The sequence below is a fragment of the Dipodomys ordii genome, unplaced genomic scaffold, assembly GCF_000151885.1.
Source record: "Dipodomys ordii isolate 6190 unplaced genomic scaffold, Dord_2.0 Scaffold45, whole genome shotgun sequence".
Taxonomy (NCBI): domain Eukaryota; kingdom Metazoa; phylum Chordata; class Mammalia; order Rodentia; family Heteromyidae; genus Dipodomys; species Dipodomys ordii.
In genome coordinates, this window is record NW_012267261.1 from 10,094,502 (window position 1) to 10,116,122 (window position 21,621).

The following is a 21,621-nucleotide window of genomic DNA, read 5'->3' on the forward strand; positions in this document are numbered from 1 at the left end:
GTATTAGCTAACTGCACTTGAAGATGGGTTCATTGTCCATTCATTCATTCATTTGTTCATTCGTTCTACAAGTATTTATGAAACATCTCGCAATGAGCAAGCTCGGTCTGTAAGGCATACTGTTTGTCTAAGCAGTATTAGCTAACATTAGCTACTAAACTTGCTAGATACAGATACTTTTTGAACATAAATGTGAGTATACACACATGGAAATGTACAATACTGCAGTATAACTGGGTAACATCACCAACACACAAACACCAAAAGTTTGAAATCAGATAGGATACACAGGCAGGAGCTGCTAGTAAAAAGATTCGCATTGAGGGAAATCCCACAGACAGTTTATATTAAAGCCACAAACCTTCAAGTTATTGTAGCCCCATATGGTGACCAAGCATAAATAGAAGGACACACATTTCTGAAAACCCACTTTTGCCATCTGGAAGAATCTACAAATCCATTGTGCAGTACACTTTCACAAGGAATGATACATACATGTCCCCGAACATCTGTGATATTGATATTATCAATATTCAACCTTTCAGATTAAAGAATCAAGGACAATCATTTATTCATTCAAGGACATTTAGAAAGCAATGCAGCTAGAATTTGAATCAAAGTTTACAATTCATGGATTCAAGCATTTTATGAAAATTGAAAATAAATGACTGGTATAGTGTATACATTACCATCTAGTTTCTTCTTAAAATTAGCATCACATGCTAGTTTGAATCTTGCTTTAGTTCACATAAATATATATTTTCTCTAAGCCTCTGGCAATTCTTAATTGAACTTTTTTCAACTCCTAGTTATTACATACCACCTGTTCCTGTCTTTCCCAGGATGCTGATAGGAGAGTAACAATTAACTGTCTTGTTACTAAAACCTAAACTTTAGAGGATATTTTGTTCATGCCAGGCACTGAGATAAGTACTTAATGTGTAGTGAAGTAGTAAAGAAGCCCTTACAGCAATCCCCTAAATTAGTACTACCACCATCATCATCAATTCTTTTTAGGAATGACAGAAAGCACATAGAAGTTAAATAACTTGCCTGAGATCCACAGATAAGGGGATGATTTTCTTTCCTTTTCCCTAGTCTATGATTTCTATCAGTATGAAGTTCTGACTCCCCTCTATCTTCTTTTTGTACATATCTACATTTATTTGGGTTTTTCTTAAAACTGAAGGAACATATTCAGCGTAAACTTCTTTTGTACTATTATTATTACATCCTCATTACATCTAAGTCTGGGTCCCATGAGTCTGTGTCTCAGTGCTAGTGAAAGACTGCATTCCAAATGTGCTGTTTGGTTTCCTCCATGTTTGATTTCTTTCCTGACAAGGACCCTGGTTCACCTGCTCTGAGCAGCTCTCTGCTTCCATCTGACTTCCTGTCACACCTAAGACTATCTCTGATGGAAATGAACACACCTTGGGATATGTAGTAGGGCTTTTCCCAGGACCATTTTTTAAATCAGGAGTTTGGTCTCACTCTTGCCAAAACTTCTTAAAGGAGTCCAAAGCTCTTAAAAAGAACATTCAACATTTAAAAAAAATCAATTTCTATACAAAGTTTACAATGGCTTTTCTTTAGAACACAACGTCTGGATTTGTGTGGGGATTTTGATCACATTAATAATTGATGGTGAAATTTATTAAGGTCAAGATTAACTTAAGGCATAAAACTGGTTCTCTTGTGTCTTTTCACTAACCACTGAAAGACTTTGTGCTAACTCTGACTGAAATCAACAAAGATAGATATCCTCTGGACAGGTTCTGTAGCTCCTGAGAAGCAGGAAGATAGGAACTTTGCCTTTACTAAACCCTGAGTGTGCACACTAGCAATGATGTTATGATTTATATGCATGAATTAAATAAGAACTACCATACCAAGTAGGTCCTGCCATGCCCATTTCACATGTGGAGAAACAAACTCAGAAAGGCCACACAAATTCTCCTAATGGTCACAGCTTTGGGTAGTGAAACAGCTGACTTGAGCTTGCATTGCCCTACCCCAGCTTCTTGCTGCCAGGACTATTCTCCTTCCTGCACCACTTCTCTGATGCTCAGTGGAGAACCTGTCAAGGCAAAGGCTTGTCTCTGACCACAATCCTGAGCCTGATGAAAACCCAACAAAAATTGTGATCCTGACATGCAGCTGTTCCCCAGATTGCTCTGTGCTCTCCATTCCCAGCTGAGTCACATATGTTCCCAGAAAAATGGTCTTTACTTTCCATGGGTTTGCTATTTACTGCTTCATTCCTTCCGTCTCTTTTTGCTCCAACTCACTTATCTGCTCTATCCTTCTCTGTGTCTCTATGCCTGTCTCTTTCTCACACATACACATGCATACATATATGCACACATGCATATACACACACGTCAGCATACACACAACCATGATACCTCGATCCAGCAGCCGGAGCAAACGGAGATACCAAAGATACCACTGGTCCCAGAAGCGGTCCGTCATCCCACCCTGAACTCATCCTTCACAGCCAGTCCCCTGGGCAGAGCCTCATCCCACCACCACCGACTCGAGCAGGCCAGAATCACTGGATGGTGGGCTTATACGCAGCCTCCTCTAAGCAAATGCCTGCCTGTAAAGACAGTCCACCCACACAGAGGCTGACTGTGACGGGAGCCCGTTTCACAGCAACAAAGGAACAAGTGCAGAACAACGCCGTGTGCAGACCGAGTCTGCATGGACCCAAGGGGAGGCTGGAGATGCGGGGGAGGGAGTCAGAGAGGGCTTTTGCAAAGAGGTGAGGTTTGAGATAGTCTTAGGAAAGAAAAGCCATGTTTTAAATTTCATTCCAGTATCTCCCACTATCCCAGCTTCTCCTTCCACACAGAAGCCAGTAACATCCATCCTAGGGTAGAGACTGGAAAGCCAGATGCTTAAACCATCAGTCCAGAAGGTCAGGAGCCTGATTGCCTCACTGTGAGGCCCTCAGTACTCCTCCTTCAAGAGTGCTAGAGCCACTAGATCAGAAAAAGGCTTACAATACTTTCTTCATATATCCGTCCATGGATCCAATTAGAGGACAGGCAACATAGGCTCTGAGTTCCTATTATCATTAGTTCAAATTCTGGTTACAACTTAACACTTCCTATTTTTAAGCAAGCTACTTCAAATCCCTTGGCTCAAATGTCCTCCTCTGTGAACCTATATTTGTATCACATTATTATTATAGGGCTCAAAGGAGTAATACAGGAGTAACACAGCATTCCTGGTATTCCACTTGGCAGACTGTAGCAGACTGAAGGTTCTCCCTGGCCTTCCCTTCCCTGATCTATCATGCCAGACAGATCCTTAGTATCTCACACTTCCACCGGGTCCTCACCCATGCCTTTGATTCTGTACTTCCTTTCAGCAGTACTCCCTCTCACTTCCCCTCTCATCGAGGCAAAAGCCATCTAATTTTTTCAAGAGCCATAGAATCCAAGTAGCCTTCCTTCATCAATTTTCCTTTACCTTCATTTTCATTTCACTTTCTTGTGTATTACCAGACCATAAACTTCATGAAGGGAGAAACTGCTTTTCAATCATCTGAGTCCTCCAAAGAACCCAAGTACTATATAGTACCTTAGATGCCACAAGTACTCAAATGACTGCTAATTAAATCAATAAACAAGCAAATGAATCTGGGTACCACAAATAGTTCCATTTGTATGGCAAGGAAAAAATGGACTCTGGGTCTTCAGCTCCTGGCCATTAACTAAGACCTCAAGCAGGATGGCAGGGTGCCCTGTGCTTGCCTTCCTCAGAACTGCTCAGTCAATAAGCTAGCCGCATACTTGGTAAGGCTCTTCCCCTAGTAACCTGGAGTCCTGTTCACAGAAATGAAATCTGATGGGACTCTAGGTCTAGGACAACCTCATCTTCCAAGTCTGAAAACTATCCAGCAGCCATGTGCACAGTCCTCACAGCTTTGGTTCCGCTGTACAAAATAACCTAACAGAAATGCTGGCCTTGTAGCCTCCTGGTCTGTTAGACAGCTGGTTCAAGCAGAACTTCATCAGCATTTGTTCTTCCTAGGAACTTGAAAATGAGAGAAGCTGCAGGTTTCCACAGGGCTCAAGCTAGAAAGGAGCCATGTCCAGGAAGCAGGGCCTCGGAGGGAGAAGGAGAAAGTAGGCAGAGTCTACAACTTCTACCTACAGGCTCCTGCCTAGCAACATTTCTGCCTTATGGTTTCTTCTTAAAGGGAATGGGTTAGAGCAGAGATATCACCACCCAAGAAGCTACCTCTCGGGTTCTGTTAATATTATTCTGCTATTACCTTAAATGGACAAGACTCCAGTGAGTAGTTAACACAAGAATGCAAAGCTCCCCTCCTTTCTCTAGAGAGAAGTGACCCACAGTCTCCCCTTTTGTGAATAACAAGAATCCATCACTCACATGTGGCCAGTACATTTTAGTTCACAAAGTACTTTCACATCCATCAACTCCTTTGGGCCTCTTAAGATCCCTGCAAGGTCTGTTGGACAGAAATCACCTTCCTCCAACTATAGAAGAGCAAATACACATTACAGGAGATTAAACAACATGCATAAGGTCAGATGATATGTAGGTGCAATCTGTCTCCTCTCTAAGAGTATCTCTTGTCCTCAGTTCTCTGGGAAATGTAAAATCTTTCCCTTCACAGTGGGGCTGTCTGCCAATAGCTGTCTTTAGGGGCTCCTTCAGGGAAGTTTGGCATGCCAAGGACACAGGGTGAGTAGGTCTGAGACTGATCAAGAGCCTTTGATCTTTTCCTTTGGTCCCCAGCTTATAACTTCCCAGAGATTACATCTCCAAATAAGAACACCAAAGCCTCTTTTCCTAATTCAAGAGAAATCTGAAATGGGAGGCTCTTAGCATCTATCTACCTTGAAGCAGATAGTACCAATGCCCATGTGCACACTGTTTAAACTAGAGTGCTACAAGAGTGCTGATGGTCCAAGTCCTCCCCTCACCTTGGGCCTGGCGGAGGCTGTCTCTTACTCTAATAATCAAGGGCAAACATTCCAAATAGCCTCATTTTTCTGAGGAAAAGTGAACAAAGACTGATAAAGAACAACATTGGTGAAAGCGCTTCCCCCGCACACAGAGAACACAAGAACATAAGTGTTACCCATTGGGCCAAGCTCAAGAGGAACCTATTCAGGCCAGAATTTTACTCAAGATTGGCTTTAGTCCATCAAGCTGGGCTCTTCAGAAATCCTCAGCCCACCACTGTTTTTTTTTTGTTTTCTATTCCCACAGAATCTCATAAGCCTTCCTATAAATGCATCCCCTATAAAAGTTGAATAAAATGTTCCAAGATACTGCCAGAGGTGCCATTTAGCTGCAGTGCAATTAGAAAGGCCAGGATAAGGCCTACTAATAAGGCCACAGCCTTATTAGTAGGGTTGTTGTTGTTGTTGTTGTTGTTGCTATCTGGTCTTAAATAATGCTTCCATGGTGGCTCCTTCTTTCATTATGGTCAAATAAGCCAGCCATTCCTGTTTTCTCCAGCCCATCCTACAGAGAGCAGAGACATCCCCCAGGCACAGACAGTGCCTCCAGGCCATCAACAGTCATCCACTGCAGAAGACCACTGCCAGTCTGGGTGCTCAACAATTATTCAGTGTCATAATGGAAATATGTTCTCTTCTTTTCTACATTCCTTGGCACTGTTCTTTCTCCCTCTCTCTGCCCACCCCAACAGGAAAACACTATGTTCCTGATCATATAAAGCCAGCACAAGTAGATGGAGCAGAAGGCAAGCAGCATTGAGGGAGGAAAGAACCAATCATCTCCCAAATACTTTCCTCCTCACCTCCCAGACAATAACCACCGTTCCCTCAGCAGCCCTAGCTCAAGCACTTGAACTATCTGCTGAGAGAAAGGTTCACAAGAATTGGCCAGTTGCTGGCATCCATGAATTGGAGTAAAAACTGTCCACAGACATAAGTGTTCTCCTCCCACCTCACCTCAGGAAGTGGGCTCGACCAAGCTGCCATTTTGCCCTGCAAGCTGCGCTTCAATTGCAACATGAACCAAACACTCCAGCAGACGCCATCGTCAGCCACCTCCCACTGCACTTCTGTCCCCTTAGTAATTAGCACTGAGTAGTGAAAGGAAGCTAATAGCAGCACATTCTTAGAGACACCATTCAAGGGACAGGATGGACACCTGCTAGTCTCTCCTATAAGGACCTGGTGTCCCCAGGTAAACAGGCTCCTTAAGTTCACACCTGAGGACAGTATCACCTAGATACTGAAATTCAAGTCCACCTCTCCCAGGAGGCCTTTCCCTGCTAACCTCACACATTCGCTATCTCAGAGTTCTCAAAGATTAATGGGCAGCAGAACCACCTTGAGAGTTGGCTATCCACACAGACAACAAGGCCTCACTCCCAAAGGCCTACATTTTTAACAAGCTCCCCAGATGATTCTAAGATGGTGATCTATCTGCTTTTGCCACTGCTCTTCTCTTTTAACCTCCAATTCATTTGTGCTTTGATTACCCATAGTTTTGACCAAGTACAGTCAAAATTACAACAATATATTTTCAACAACCAAAAGAAATTTCAGAAACAAAAATTTTTAATTCCCACACTTACATTTTGTATCTAAGTTAAAGTGGAGCTGGGAGCCAGTTGCTCAGGCCTAAAATCCTAACGACTTGGAAAGCTGAGATCTGAGGATCATGATTTGAAGCCAGCCGAGGCAGGAAAATCAATGAGATACTTATCTCCAATTAAACACCAAAATAGCAGTGGAGCTATGGCTAAAATGGTAGATTGCTAGCCCTGGGCACAAAAACAAAAAATCTCAAAGATAGCACACAGGCATTGAGTTCAAGTCCTAGGAGTCTCTCTCTCTCTCTCTCTCTCTCTCTCTCTCTCTCTCTCTCACACACACACACACACACACATACACACACACAAAGTGAAAGAGCCCTAAATTGGTCCCACCTTAGCATCAATTGTGTTTAAATTGTCATTTGTTGTACATGATCCCCCTACTCTTTAGTTTATGAAAATATACTTTGTCCCCCCCAAAAAAATCAAATGATGCCTAAAACACCAAGGTAAGAGATATATGCTTAATTTAAGTGTTAGTGAAAATTTTAGATATGTTGAAAGGTGGTTAAACTCTTAGAGGAAGTTGAACAGCATTATGGCAAAAATCAATCAAGGAGCATAACCTGATCATTTAAGATTTTTTTCCAGAACAACATTCTCCTTGGAACCATGTACCTGTGAAAACCAGGGATCTACTGTATTTTAGTTGAATTCTAGAATATAGCCATTCTCCCCTCTCCCTCCCTTCCCTCCTCCCCACCCCCCTCCCCACTCTTAGTGTTGAAGAAGGAAGTCCCTCTGGGTTCACTGTTAGAGGCTCTAGAGAGGCCCAGCAGAGGGCGAGGGCTTGACACCCAATACCTAGAGACAGAAATGAGCCTTAGTTCTTCATAGGCTCAGAAAACATCCCTTTCTCCACAGTTTCACTGCATATCTGTACAATGGTTTTAAATGTCACCCCAGTATCAAGCCAAGTTTGGGGAAGGGGGTGCAGGTTAGGAGCGAATTCTAATTAACTTTTTTTCCCTTCTGTGTAATGTTGCTAATACCCAACCTCTACAGAGATCTTTAATTATCCCTTAGCTGATTTCATGCAACCTCTTGCTATACTGGGGTCTAAACCACACTAGTAAATAGGGAGCTTAATTCCTCCTTTCTGCCTTTTGTAAGGATTTCTAATGTGCCTAGAAGCCACTAGAAATCCATGGTAGAATCCACAGGAATCTACTGCCATATGAACCTCCCTAACATCCCCTAAACCAACAGCAAGACCCTTTTCTGTTTTGTCTGCCTTGTAAAGCCCACTCATTCTGGGCCCTCTTCCTCTTAATTACATCTCATGAAAAATATTATGATAACTTCATCCCCTCTAAGGTGATGAGAGCTTAATGTTTTGGTTAGTGAAGTCTGGGTCTCCAGAAGGTGGTAAGAACAGGGTGTTTAGGGTCAAAGGAGGAAGTTTCATGGTTCTTTCCTAAGTCTTCATAGGCATATCTCTGCCACACCACCTGTTGATGGCAATTCTCTAGAACTGGTTTCCTTCATCCTTTCTATCTCCCTCTCCTGACCCACTACTTAGAACATGGCTACAGGCTAGCTGCCAAAGCACCTAAATTACAAAGTAATTCTATATATTCTCTCTGATGTCTCTGTCTCTGTCTGTCTGTCTGCCTGCCTCTCTCTCTCTCTCTCTCTCTCTCTCTCTCTCTCTATCTATCTATCTATATCTCTCTCTCGTGTTGTGTTTTTGTTGCTGGTTAGTTTTTGGGACAGGCCTTGCTATGTAGCCTAGGCTAGCCTTAAACTCACAATCCTCCTGCCTCAGTCCCTGAGTGTTAGAATTATAGACATGTACTGCCACACCCAGCTGGAGTGGTTCTTCTTGAACAGAGGAATTTAAAAGAAAAAAAAAACTAGGAAATTGCTGAAGAAGCCACCTCAGAACTTGACCCAAGAGACCTAAGTTATCCAGGTTCATTTTTACATCCTATACTTCCCTCATAGCAATAACATTGCTCCCCCAGCCATCCCATTGAGAGCCTTCACCCACCAAAGGAGGTGTAATGACTCCCTGACCTGAGGGTACCACAGGACCAGAGGACAATGCAGGACCAGAGGTTTAGCTACCCCTCAGGAGGTTTGGCTCTTCTTACATGTTCCTCACATCTTTCAATTCTGCCAGCTCACAGAAAATCAGGAAAACTGAAGTTGCCAGTCATAACTGAAATATCACACCTCACCCAGCCCACATAGAAGCCTCTCCCTTTTCTCCCTTATTCTCTCCAAAAACTTTGCCAGACAGCCAGACTCAGCACTTCTGCCCAGTAAAGCTAGAAACCACACTACAATGATCATGGTTGATAATCATGAACATAAAGCTCAACAGAATCAGAGTCCACTATATCATCAGAGGAATGCTACATTTTGGTTAGCATACATTTCTTTTTTTATTTTATTTTATTTTATTTTTTGTCCATCATGGGGCTTAAACTCTGGGTTTGGGCGCTGTCCCTGTGTTCTTCAGCTCAAGGCGAGCGCTCTACCACTTGAGCCACAGCGCCACTTCTGGTTTTCCAGTGATTTATTAGAGGTAATAGTCTCACAGACTTTCCTGCCCGGGCTGGCTTTGAACTGCAATCCTTAGATCTTAGCCTCCTGAGTAGCTAGGATTACAGGCATGAGCCACCGGCATACATTTCTTGGTAGATAGGTATCTAACATGTTTCTATATGCTCTAGGATTTTTCTTTTTTGAAAACTTTTTAATGTCTGTATGGGGCAACCCAGTAGTATTCAACCCAAATGTTAGACTGATTAATGCCTTCAGTGTCTCACACATATACATATACCAGCTGAGGCAACAAGATGAACAACATAATGGTAATTTGATTACTTCTTCTTTTGTTCTTATTTTCTGAAAGATAAGGATCAGCTGTGATGATTGTTATTCCACATATGAAGTCTGTTTATGGTTCTTAAAAATAACAGACTCCTAGGAATTTATAAATCTTATCATTTTGATTATAACTATTAATTATAAGTACAGGGAAAGGGGCCTGGGCTTTGGAATCAGACCTAATAGGTTGAAATCCCAAGTCTCTTTATAGCTGAGTAACTTGGGGAAAATCACTTAACTTCCCTAAATCTCAGTTTCTGCATCTTTTGTATAAAGACCAATCCTATAAAACTTCAACTTCCATGAAGAAAAGCAAAATAACATACATAAAACACAATGCACCAAACACAGTGGCTACTAGTAAAAGGACAGCATATTCTCCATCAGCTTGATATTCCTAATCCCTGAGATCTACCAGGACAAATAAACAAGTTAAAAACCAATGTCCACTCTGCCACTGATTACAGCCAAGTAGCCCACATGCAATCCTGAGTTTAGAACAAGTGGCCTGTGTCTGGGAGATACCCGGTCTTCCAGGCTGTTCTACTGCCCTTCAGAAGGAGAAGATCCTCAGGTTTTATTTCCCCTCTAATTCTAGTGACACCTCCTACATAAAGAGAAGCAAAAATGTCCAGCTTCCACAACTTATCTAGCTAGCATGCATCTTCCTGCTTCCTAACGTGTTGGAAAGTTCCATAAGAGCATCAGTGATGAGGAAGTCTTCCTTCTCTCCCTTACACTCTCCAAAAACTTTGCCAAACAAGCCCCCTCAGCACTTCTGCCCAGTAAAGCTAGAAAATACACTACAAGGATTAGAGTTGATCATCATGAACATGGGATCCATAGAGCCCTCACCAATAAGGATATGGGAAACTAGGTTCTTAAGTTCCTCAGCAATGATGATATGAGAAACTAAGTTCCTGATGGTAAATTAAGCATTCACATAGTCATTTTTTATATGGGATCTCACTTCTACCTAAGGATGTACTATTTAGATGGTAATTCTTTTTTTTTTTGTCAGTCATGGGTGCTGTCCATCAGCTCTTCAGCTCAAGGCTAGCACCCTACCACTTGACCCACAGCACCACTTCTGGATTTTTTCTGCTTATGTGGTGCTGAGGAATTGAACCCAAGGCCTCATGCATGTGAGGCAAGCGCTCTACCACTGAGCCAACTTCCCAGCCCCATAGAGGATAATTCTTATAGTGCAATAGAAAAATAAAAGAGTGTGATCTGTGCATGAAGAGTAGTAAAAGCCACAGACTAAATGAGCTCAACCAAGAAAGTTTTTTGAGGACTGTGCTGCATTTCTTCTAGAAGATAAAAGCATGGTAACTCTATTTATCTACCTGTCTACCAGTTTTGGAATCAGAATTGTGAAGACAGGGTTGTCACAGAGGGTGTCTAATTAACACACTTGCTTGAATTTTAAAAAGAAGTCTGACGTTCTATGACAGGAAGTGAAAATATCTGATTTGGCTGCTTGCTTTGATGAGACTTGCCTCTTCCAATTCATATAAATCTGCAGCTCTGAGACTATGAAAAAATGTATTTAAAGGCTACATACAATATGCAACAGGCTAGCAACTACATTATTTGCAACCACTTAAATTTATGATTTAAAAATGAACTTAAATACCTGCATGAAGATACAAATGGATACACAGTTCTCAATATTTTTTGGCAGTTGTGGGGCTTGAAGTTAGGGCCTGAGAGCTGTTTTGAGCTTTTTTGCTCAAGGCTAGCACTCTACCACTTTGAGTGACAGTATCACATCCTGATTTCTGGTGGTTAACTGTAGATAAGTCTCATGGACTTTCTTTCCCAGGCTGGCTTTGAACCACAATTTTCAGATCTCAGTCTCCTGAGTAGCCAGGATTACAGGCATGGAATGTAGCATACTCACATGATGAAATAATATGCAGCTGTTTAAAATATGATTATGAGCTAGGCGCTGGTGGCTCACTCCTGTAATCCTCGTTACTCAGGAGGCTGAGATCTGAGGATGGTGAGTCAACGCCAGCCCAGGCAAGAAAGTCTGTGAGACTTTTATCTCCAATTAACTACCAGAAAACCAGAAGTGGCACCATAGCTCAAGTGGTAGAGGGCTCCCCTTGAGCTGAAGAGCAGACAGCACCCAGGCCCAGAGTTCAAACCCTACAACTGACAAAAAAAGTTATGTGGCTTTCTCTGGTATGAAAAGATCTCCAACATGTACTATTGTTGGTTTAAAATGTAAGCTACAGAACAATATAGAGACTGAGTATCCCTTATCTTAAATGATTGGGACCAGTAGTGTTTCTGATTTCAGAGTTTTTCAGATATTTTAATATTTTCATAGAGTTTACTGTGTCACCATCCCTAATCTAAAACTCCAAAATTTTAAATGATGCAAACTCCAAAACTTTTGTAGCATCAATTTTTAGACTAGGTATGCTCAAACTGTAGCCAGTATTCACTTGCTTTTGATAAAAAGTAAAATAAATATAGATTTAGATTTACTTACTTTTTCAAAAAGAATCACTTGAAAGATTCACAAGTAACTAATTCTAATGGTATCCTATGGGACAAGTGGCTTAGTAGACAGGCACAGAGGTCATACAAAGACCTTTATATTGTATAATTCTTTTGGCAGAACTATGGTTGGAACTCAGGGCCTTAGGTTTACTAGGCAAGTACTCTATCAACAAGCCATTCTTCTAGCCCTTTTTTTGTACTGGGTCTGTGTGCGTGTGCGTGCGTGCGTGTGTGTGTGTCCAGTACCAGGGCTTAAACTAAGTTCTCTACACTCTTGCTGGGTTTTTGTGCTCACGGCTGGTACTCTACCACATGAGCCAGGCGTCTAATCTGGCAGCTTTCTGGTTAACTGGAGTAGAATATCACAGACTTATCTGCCCAGGCTGGCTCTGAAATCTAATCATGCAGACTTCAGTCTCCTGAGTAGCTAGAATTATAAACATGAGTCACTGGTGCCTGGCATGTCATTTTTTATATGGGATCTCACTTCTACCTAAGGATGTGCTGAAACTACTACAAATCCTATTTTTTTGTTTTGTTCCATGGCTGAGTAACAGGCAGGCAGCACTATGCCCAACTTCTTTCATTGAGATTGAGTCTCATGATCGTTTCTGTCTCAGGTAATCTGAAACCATGATCCTTCTGATCTCAGCCTTCTATGGAGCTAGGTGCACAACATAGTGTTCAGTGATCAGTTGAAAAGGAGACTTACCAGTATGCTCAGGATGACCTCAAATCAGTGTCTGGCTATTATATAAAATTTCGAACATTATAGTGTATCACATTTACATATATTTAAACCATACAGAAACAAAGATTAAATTGCCAACACATGAACAGTACTATAGGCAGTCATCTAGCTGATGATGACCACATTTGCAACAATATAAAGTATTAAAACTTTTAATTTACAAATAACCTCTTAAAATCTTCTTTTGTCAATCATGGGGCTTGAACTCAGCCTGGGCTCGGGCCTGAGTTTTTCCACTTGAGGCTAGCACTCTATCACTTTGAGCCACAGCTGCACTTTCACTAAGATCGTTTTTTCAAGTTAATGATCTTTACTTATAAAAATAGTGAAAAATATAAACAGATAATTCACAGACAAATACAAATAATTGAGAAAAGTGGAAAAGATGCTGACTTCTACTAACAATCAGGAAAATGCAAATTAAAGCATGTCACACTTTATTGAATTGCCAAAAACAAATACATAGCCTTGTAGGATAGTAAACTGATTTTTAAAAATTGTAGGCCCTTGAACCCTTAGACATGTATTTTAATGTTTTTTCTTTCATGCATGTGTTTCTAACGCATTTATAAGACTACCTCTTTGTTGCTTTGTATGTCCCTCCCCCACAGTATAACCCCTGCTTTCACTATATTTGATGTCAGTATAACTTGTGGAGGAGAGGGGGAAAAAAGTTGTTTAAGGATACAGGTGGACCTGATGCAACAACGAGAAGTATAAGTTGTCATGTCCAAAACGAGCTTTACAACGTCGGTGGGGGGGGAAGGGGGGGAGGAGAAGGGTTGGGATTGGGGGGGAGGGGGGAGGCTGGGAAGGGATGTGAAGGGTAAACCAAAGGAGGAGGCTGCAATGCTTGGTAAGAACTGTACACATTATCCTGCCCATGTAATTGTAACCCCTCTGTACAGTATGTTCACAAATAAAAAATAAATAAATTAATTTAAAAAATTGTAGGCCTTCAATCTAACAATTCTACTTCTAAGACTCTGCTGAAATAGCTATACTACACCTACAGAACTGTCTTTAATCTCTTTGTGTGAATCCACACACATTACAGTATATTTTTAATAGCAAAACTTAAAGCACAATAATAAATAAGAAAGGTGGAAGGGGTGGGTTAGAATGTTGAAAGGGGTAACATTGATCAAGATACACTGTATTTATAAACTGCTTCAGTGAATGGCAACTCCTTTGCACAACTACTTAAAGAAAATAAAACTATTCACAAGAAAAGGTGGAGGGTATAACCTAAATGTCCTACAATAAGTAGCTAGTTAGATAAATTATGATGTGGAGGGGAAGGGAAAAAAAACAAATCGTTTAAATAGGGATACAGGTGGACCCATTGCAACAATGAGACGTACAAGTCATTATGTCAAAAACAAACTTTACAACTTTGGTAGGGGGGGAGGAGGGTTGGGTGGGGGTGGAGGGAGGATGGGATGGGAAGGGGAAACAAAGGAGGAGGCTACAATGCTTGATAAGAAATGTACTCATTATCTTGCCCAGGTAATTATAACCCCTCTGTACAGTATTTTCACAATAAAAAATAAAAAAAGATAAATTATGATACTGGAAACTATGAACAAGACACAGTTTGATATGGAATGATAGGAAGGGATATCCACACTCTATTGTTGGGAGAATGCAGTTTTCAAAATAAATGAAAACAACTTGTATTATCCCCTTGTTAGTAAAAAAATGCGTACAGATAAGTATCCAGAAATATAAATATACACATGTACACAGAAAAGAGTTCCTATAGATATATACCAAACTTAACAGTAAGGTATCTTTGAGAACTGGGAGAAAGAAGTTAAGATAATTGTGTCTTATAAAATTTAGCATAAGCATTTGTTACTCTGGTAATTTTCAGAGCATGAAACATTCAGGCTGACTAAAGGAACATCTCAGATCTTTTCTGAAAAGATTTCCCTCTTAGGGCCAGGCTACAGTATCCACCTCTCTTTCCCTCCTCATAAGAGCTGGAGTGTGGGATGGTCAGACAACCTACAGGTCAGAATAACCAGATCCCTAGGATTATCCACCTGCACAAATGTCAAGCAGATGAAATTTTATGACTGTACCAGGAAAATTCCTTTTTATAGTTTTATTTCATTGTACAGAGGGGTTACACTTGCATGAGTAAGGCAATGAGTACATTTCTTGTAGAGCATTGTTACCCTTTCCCTTGTTGTTCTCCCAATATGCCTTCCCTCCCCCACCTCCCTTACTCCTCCCCTCACCCCGCCTGAAGTTGTAAAGTTCATTTCCAATATACTGTCTTGTGGGTATCATTGTTGCAATGGGCCATCCTGTGTCCTTGTTTCAGCATTTTGTTGTCCCCCTTCCCCTCCCCAAATTGGACAAACGTTTATACAAGATGTAGGGTACCAAAAATCAAGTACAGTGACAACAGGGGATATACCATAGGGAGAAGAACATACAAAGGAAACAAAAAAATTACATAGTACATTAAAAACAACAACAAAGAAAGACCTCTATGTATGTATGACCATATAAAATGATGCTAAGTGAAATGAACCCCAAGATAAGGAAAATTCTTTTTACCCTCAACTTTGCTCCACCTCCCTCATACATCACAAGGGTCTAGATGGGCTCTCCATGAACTTAAGGAGCATTCAGGAAGAACCTCAGACTATTCATTTGTCAGCCACTCAAGACACCTTAGGAGACTTTGGTCTGTGATGGCAACTGTTTCATCTCAAGTTCCAGCTGTAACCAAGGGGAAGGAACTATCCAGAGCCTCATAATAATGATTCTGGATCCACAATGTAAATTGGATAGGAAAAGGATGTACCATCCTTTGACATCTGCCAAAAGCAAGGCAGGAAAAGCCTTAACATGTGGGCTTTCAAGTGGGCCATCCTTCCTTGTACAATGGGCTCTGATTCAAATGTGCCATCCCTTCTTCTAGTAGAATCTGGGTGTGGGGAGCTGCAGGTAGTGGGAGGTGACAGAGAGTAAATGAAGATTAATGCTGATTGTGACTATGAATTATGTGGTGTGTCTATAAGCAGACACTGTAAAGATGTGGAGGAGGAGGAAATGGCCCCTTTCAGGTAGGAATGTGACTCCACACAGCTGCATGTGAATGACTCTGGACATCTGGGTGCAATGATGGCCTGAGGTAAGCTCTGAGCCTGAGTTCCATCTGTCACATTTTACTGAGTTATTCATCCCAAAGACTCAACAATTGAACCCATGTAAGAACATGCCTTTCATAATTTTGAAATCTTCAAGTGCTCTGTTAATTGAGAATTCACTCATCTTCCCTATCCCTATAACCAAAAACAGAAGAAATAAATTGACAGTAAAAAAAAAAAAATCCCAGAACTTCACGTGTTGTAACTAAAAACGTTCAATAAACAAAGCCAGTTCTTGGACTCCCTTGGGGAGTAATTGTCTAAGAATGCTTCTTTTCTTTCAGCTGGTGAAAGAGAGAGAGAGAGACAGACGTGCTAAGACTGTGTAGAGCTCATCTTGAAAGCATTAACTTTTCCAAACACCGATGTGCAGCTTATGTGCTTCTCCTCAGCAAGTGGCAGCAGGCAGTGAGGAGGCTGCTGAGGATGTCCCTCTGTGCAGATCCCACCTGGGGCAGCCACAGGGACTCTGAGAAGTGGTTATGGTGTGCCTTACATAAGGGATGGACATCTGGAAGGTATGGGGTCAAGACCCAGCAGCAGATCAACCAGGTATCAGAAAGAAGAGGCTCTCAGAGGGGAATGAAGTTTGCCTAAAGTGTATCTCTTGAATTTGAACCAGGCAGTCAAAAATACTTGATGCAGTTTATCAGCCCTGCATTAGAGAATGAAGAAGACTGAATCTATAGTGTGGGGGTGGCCTTTCCTTTTACCATTGTAATTGTTATTATTATACAGTTGTGCAAAGAGATTACAATTTAATAAATCAAGTTACGAGTGTAATGCTTCCTGATCAATGTCACTACTTCCATCATTGTCTCCCATTTTCCCCCTCCCTGTTTTCAAATTATGTAGTTCAGTTTTGTCATAATGTATATTGATGGTCTTTCCCTTATAAGTGTATTCTACCAAGTATCATTCTAACATGTCCAATAGAATCAGTGGTCATCAGATCATTGCATTCTATGCTGTCTGCAGATGGACCTTCACCCAACTGACCTCAACAAACTGTTAAGTCCTACCTATGGACATCATTGCCCCTTTGTATCTCACCACACTGCCATCCTACCCAGGACCTCACACGGTGTCTTGCCCAGAGCCAAGAGACACTGAAGACTGCAAAGGAAAACTGTTCATCCAGGTTGGATTACTTCTTCTCTTCTGCACTGTTCATGATCCCTAAGCCCCCTCTCCCATCCAGGTAATCATAAGCAGTGGTTGCTCTCGCTCTTGGCAGAAAAACAAGGAAACCTCAGAAGTTAAAGAACCATTTGCTATTTGTTCTACTTTTTATCTTTTGAAGCAGAACTAGTATTGAGACCCCATTCCAACCCCAAAGGCCAGATTTGTGAGAAGGGCTACTCAGCTGTAACTGTCCGAAGCCTCTGATAGTCCAGGCTCACTAAAGGAATAAATACAATTCCTACTTATAGTAAGAAAATGGTGAAGCAACTTTTCTCTGGGTCATTGCATCATAGATAGTTGAGGTTATGTTTTCCATCCTGGTTGCCCTAAAAACGAAGGAATACAAGATCATTTCCTCAGTGAAAAAATCCAAAATTGGCAACCTTCAGAAAGGCAATGGTTTCCTCCAGCCCCAGCCAGGGAGCAGGGGAGCTCTGGAGCACGGGGAACACACTGTGTTGTGACTGCATACCTGTCTTTGGAGGAGAACCTGGAAGAGTCACGCTTTCTCTACTCTTTACCTTCCACCCTAACTCAAATCTTACCATCACTACCATTTTAAGTATGACTTACAATAAATTCCAATGCCAGATTCTCCATTGTTTCCATTCTTCTTAGAGATAATACAGTGTAACTGATTAACGCCCTGACTGAGAGAACATCCTTTGTCCTTTTATTAGACAGAGAGAACATGTAGGGATATCTATACACATATACATGTAGATCTGTGAGAATGGTTTGTGAACATGCCTCCATTTGTCAGGAATGGGGCAGATTAGCCAGAAAGCATTGGAAATACAACCCTTGAACTTGTCACTAAGGCAAACACAGTTTCCCTGGGAGACCAACTGGACTGGGAACAGATAGGTAAGCAGGTCAATTGGGAATAGACAGCTTTTTTCCCCCTGGTATCTTTGAGACCAAATGTACTCTTGAGTAGTGATACATAAACACACTGCTCATTAAACAGTTACTGGGGTCCATTTTAAACGATTCTTGCCCTGGGGCAATGTGTATATGCTATACTCATTTCCCTCTAGAGTAGAGAAGAAAATGTCATTGAACATGTGTCTGGATTCCTACTAGGCCTCTGATAAATGTCCTCCAAGACATTCTGGTAGAGAAGATGATGAAAAAAAGAATGAGATGAGAGTATAGTTGGATGGAATTAGTTCAATAAATTTCAGGGCCCACAGAGCATTTGTGAGGAGGATACAGTGTGCTTTGTAGGGATATGGAACTCGGAACACAGATCAGCTCCCTCTACTGATGTTTTACTTATTAAAAAATCATTTCCTAAAATGATGAAGCAGAAATATGCTTATAATGTGGGCAGATGTTAAAAATGCGTAGTGTAGTGTCACAGATGACAGTACTATAATGTACAAGAAAGTACAATAAAGATGTAAAAGTATCTCAGCAGATTTAAACCTTAGGTCAAAATTAGTAAGGGAAAACTTTATGTCTGAGGTATATATTTTAAAACAAGGTGTACATATCACTCCTTAGGCATTTATTGTTTTCTGTATCTACTCTACAGAAACACTTAGGCAGGTGCACAGGAAATATGCTGATTTGCAAGTGTGCCCTCAGTATTGTTTATAATGTTGTTTTAAAAATGTTGGCAGAATTGTTAAGAAAACTATGGGCTATTCATATTAAGAATATATTATACAGATTATACTATACAGAATTGGTTACACAGATTTTCAGGAAATGAAAAAAAGTTGCAAGAGGATATATAAAGCACATACATATTCAGATACAGAGTAAATCATTAAGAAATTCGCACATTTCTACAGATAAATATATATGCATATTCATCAAAAGGTCCACATACTCCAAGACTTAACTCCAATGAGAAATAAGTTGGTATAGACTTCAAAAGAGCTTTGACTTTTCCAGTAACATCTGAAATGCAGAATTTATTTTGTGTTCATTTGCATAAAGATTTTTTTACTCTAAAGTCTTTCCTTTAGCTTTAAAAACAAAAGTTCAAAAATAGAGAGGGAGGCAGAAATTCCTTGGCTTTTTGTTGCCACAAGTTAAGAGGAGTCAGCACTGTTGAAAGATTGTAAGGAGCTAACTTGTGCTATCTAGAGAGTGGCAGAGGTTTGGTGTCTGGATAGTTTTCAAGTGCCCAGGGGTCACCTAGCTGATCATGCCTAGAATATTGCTAGACTCAACACAGAAGTGCAATTATGTGGGGACACTGACAAAGTAGGATGGAACTAGAGAAAATAAATAAAATAGTAATGATTGACAGAACTGAAACTCTTTAACCTTAAAACAAGAAGATTACAGGGAGGGAAACAGATTGCTTTAAATATTTGAAGGGTTATTACGTAGATTAGGCCGAAAACTTGGTTTTCTAGAGGTAAGTGCTCCAACAAATAGACAAACATTTTTCTATTAAAAATAAAAAGACACAGATGACCCATTGCAACAATGATACCCACAAGATAGTATATTGGAAATGAACTTTACAACTTTGGGGTGGGGAAGGAGTGAGGGAGGTGGGGGAGGGAAGGGACAGAGGGAGAACAACGAAGGAAGGGGTAACAACGCTCCACAAGAATGTACTCATCACTTTACTCGTGTAACTGTAACCCCTCGGTACAGCATCTTTACAATAAAATAAATTGAAAAATAAAAAGAAATATTGTTATTAATAAGAAAGGATGATAACAGGATCCTCTACAAGGTGAGTTCAGGAGCTCCCTTTCATTGGAAGTACTCAAGTAAGAAATGATACCGAAAATAGGGTGGGTTTCATTCTAAGTAAAACCATAGAAACTTTAAGATTATCGACAATTATAATACTTTATGATTCCATAATTCCACTGCAGAATTGATTTTCAATGTAAACTATCAATTCCAATTCCCACAGGCCTGTACTTTGCCACCAGGTGGCAGTAGATGCCTTGACTCTGAGTTCTAATTGTTAAGGTGTGGTCAAAAAGAAATTAAGTTTTCCAATATGTTTTTTGAAAATAAATAAAATACAAAAGTAACCCCTCTCAAAGGAGCATAAAAGTATGATTCAAAATATTTCCCACTATTCCATTACAATGATCTTTAATCCATGCCCCTTCCTCTATGCGTTCCTTTCCTACAGGGTCTACAGACCCCTATCTCCTGTGGCCATTCTGTGGTCACATTTCTCGGCTTGCTTAGCAATTCTTGATCTCTCAATCTCCACTAGATGTAAAAAGTTCTTCTACTTCCTCTGAAGCTGCATATCACATCGTCTGCTACTGCAATCTTTCTTCTTGACCCAGGGAGAAGAGCCATCAGGAGGGTCAAAGAAGCCCTCTAGCCATTTCCTGTCTCCAGCCTTCCTTCCTGCATCCACACAGCTGAAACCACAGAACCAGCAAGCAATAAACAAATACAGATGGGACCCTACCCTGACAGCATGACAGTATATGATTATGTTTTCCTAGTAGAAAATAATACTCTCCCACCCTGCTCTTAAAGAAAACCTGCCTTTACCAGCCACAGTTGTAGACTTGGATGCTGCTTAAAATTTGAATACAATCAACAACTCTTGTCTCTGTCATGGGAAAGTTTCAACTGGTGACAGATCACATCAGAAAACCTGGCAGTCATGAATTATTTCCAGTAAGAGCTTGTAAACCAATACACGTAAAAAAGACTTCCTAAACTGGGATTAAAATCATTTTTAGGCCCAAAGCTGATAGCTCGTCCCCGTAATCCTAACTACTAAGGCTGAGATCTGAAGGTCAAGATTCAAAGACAGCCCATGCAGTAAAGTCCATGAGTCTCTTAACCACCAAAAAGACAGAAGTATAGATGTGGCTCAAGTGGTAGATCTCCAGCCTTGAGGAAAAAAGCCAAGTGAGAGCACAACGCCGTGCGTTCAAACCCAGTACTGGCACACAAAATCCATCACTTTTATCACAACTATCCATGTTTCTAAATCAAGGTTCTGCTAGTTATCTGGTCACAAGGAAACATCTTGTCTACCAGGAAGCCACAGGATGTTCAGTGACATTGTCACCTGTCCCCAAAGTACCTTACCCCTCCCTCCCAGTCCTGTCACCATCCTTCCACACACATTACAATGGCTTCTTTTCCAACCTATGTTCACATTGCAGGATAATTAAGGCTGGAACATTATAGCCTAATCATGGTAGGACCCAATAAATATCCATGAGATAATTTTATTAGAGAGACATTATCAATTAATCATTAATATAGAACCCAAGTCTAGGCAGCTGTTTCAGTGAGGGTAAAATCCATTCCACAAACATTTCATGAGTGTCTCTTGTGGTATAATACAGTATGAGTCAGGCCCAGGTCTTGGCATCAAAAAGTACCCACTGAGTAAGAAAGCAAGTCAAGTGTATAAATACCTATTATATGAAGATACATGGGAAAACCAAAAGCAGAAGGGTATTAGAGAACAGAAAAACAGGGACAAAGATATATAGAGATCAACAAATAATTGGAATAACTAGAGCTAAGTCTATAGGACAAGTAATAGAGGGCCAGAATTCAAAGGCCCATGAATTATTCCTTTC

General features: G+C 40.8%; 1 protein-coding gene across 4 annotated transcripts in view; it reads right to left on the reverse strand.

Annotated features, from left to right (window-relative positions):
• Kalrn (kalirin, RhoGEF kinase) overlaps positions 1–2,625 on the reverse strand; it is a 531,501-nt gene extending 528,876 nt beyond the window's left edge. For 2 of the 4 annotated variants that reach the window (XM_013019466.1, XM_013019468.1), the window contains exon 1: positions 2,409–2,602. In XM_013019466.1, the coding sequence (XP_012874920.1) occupies positions 2,409–2,475 (67 nt within the window). In that variant the 5' untranslated portion in view covers positions 2,476–2,602. Of the gene's footprint in view, positions 1–2,408 lie in introns of all 4 variants that reach the window. The other 2 variants (XM_013019467.1, XM_013019469.1) reach the window with 2 other exon arrangements.
• Between the last annotated feature and the right edge of the window lie 18,996 nt (positions 2,626–21,621).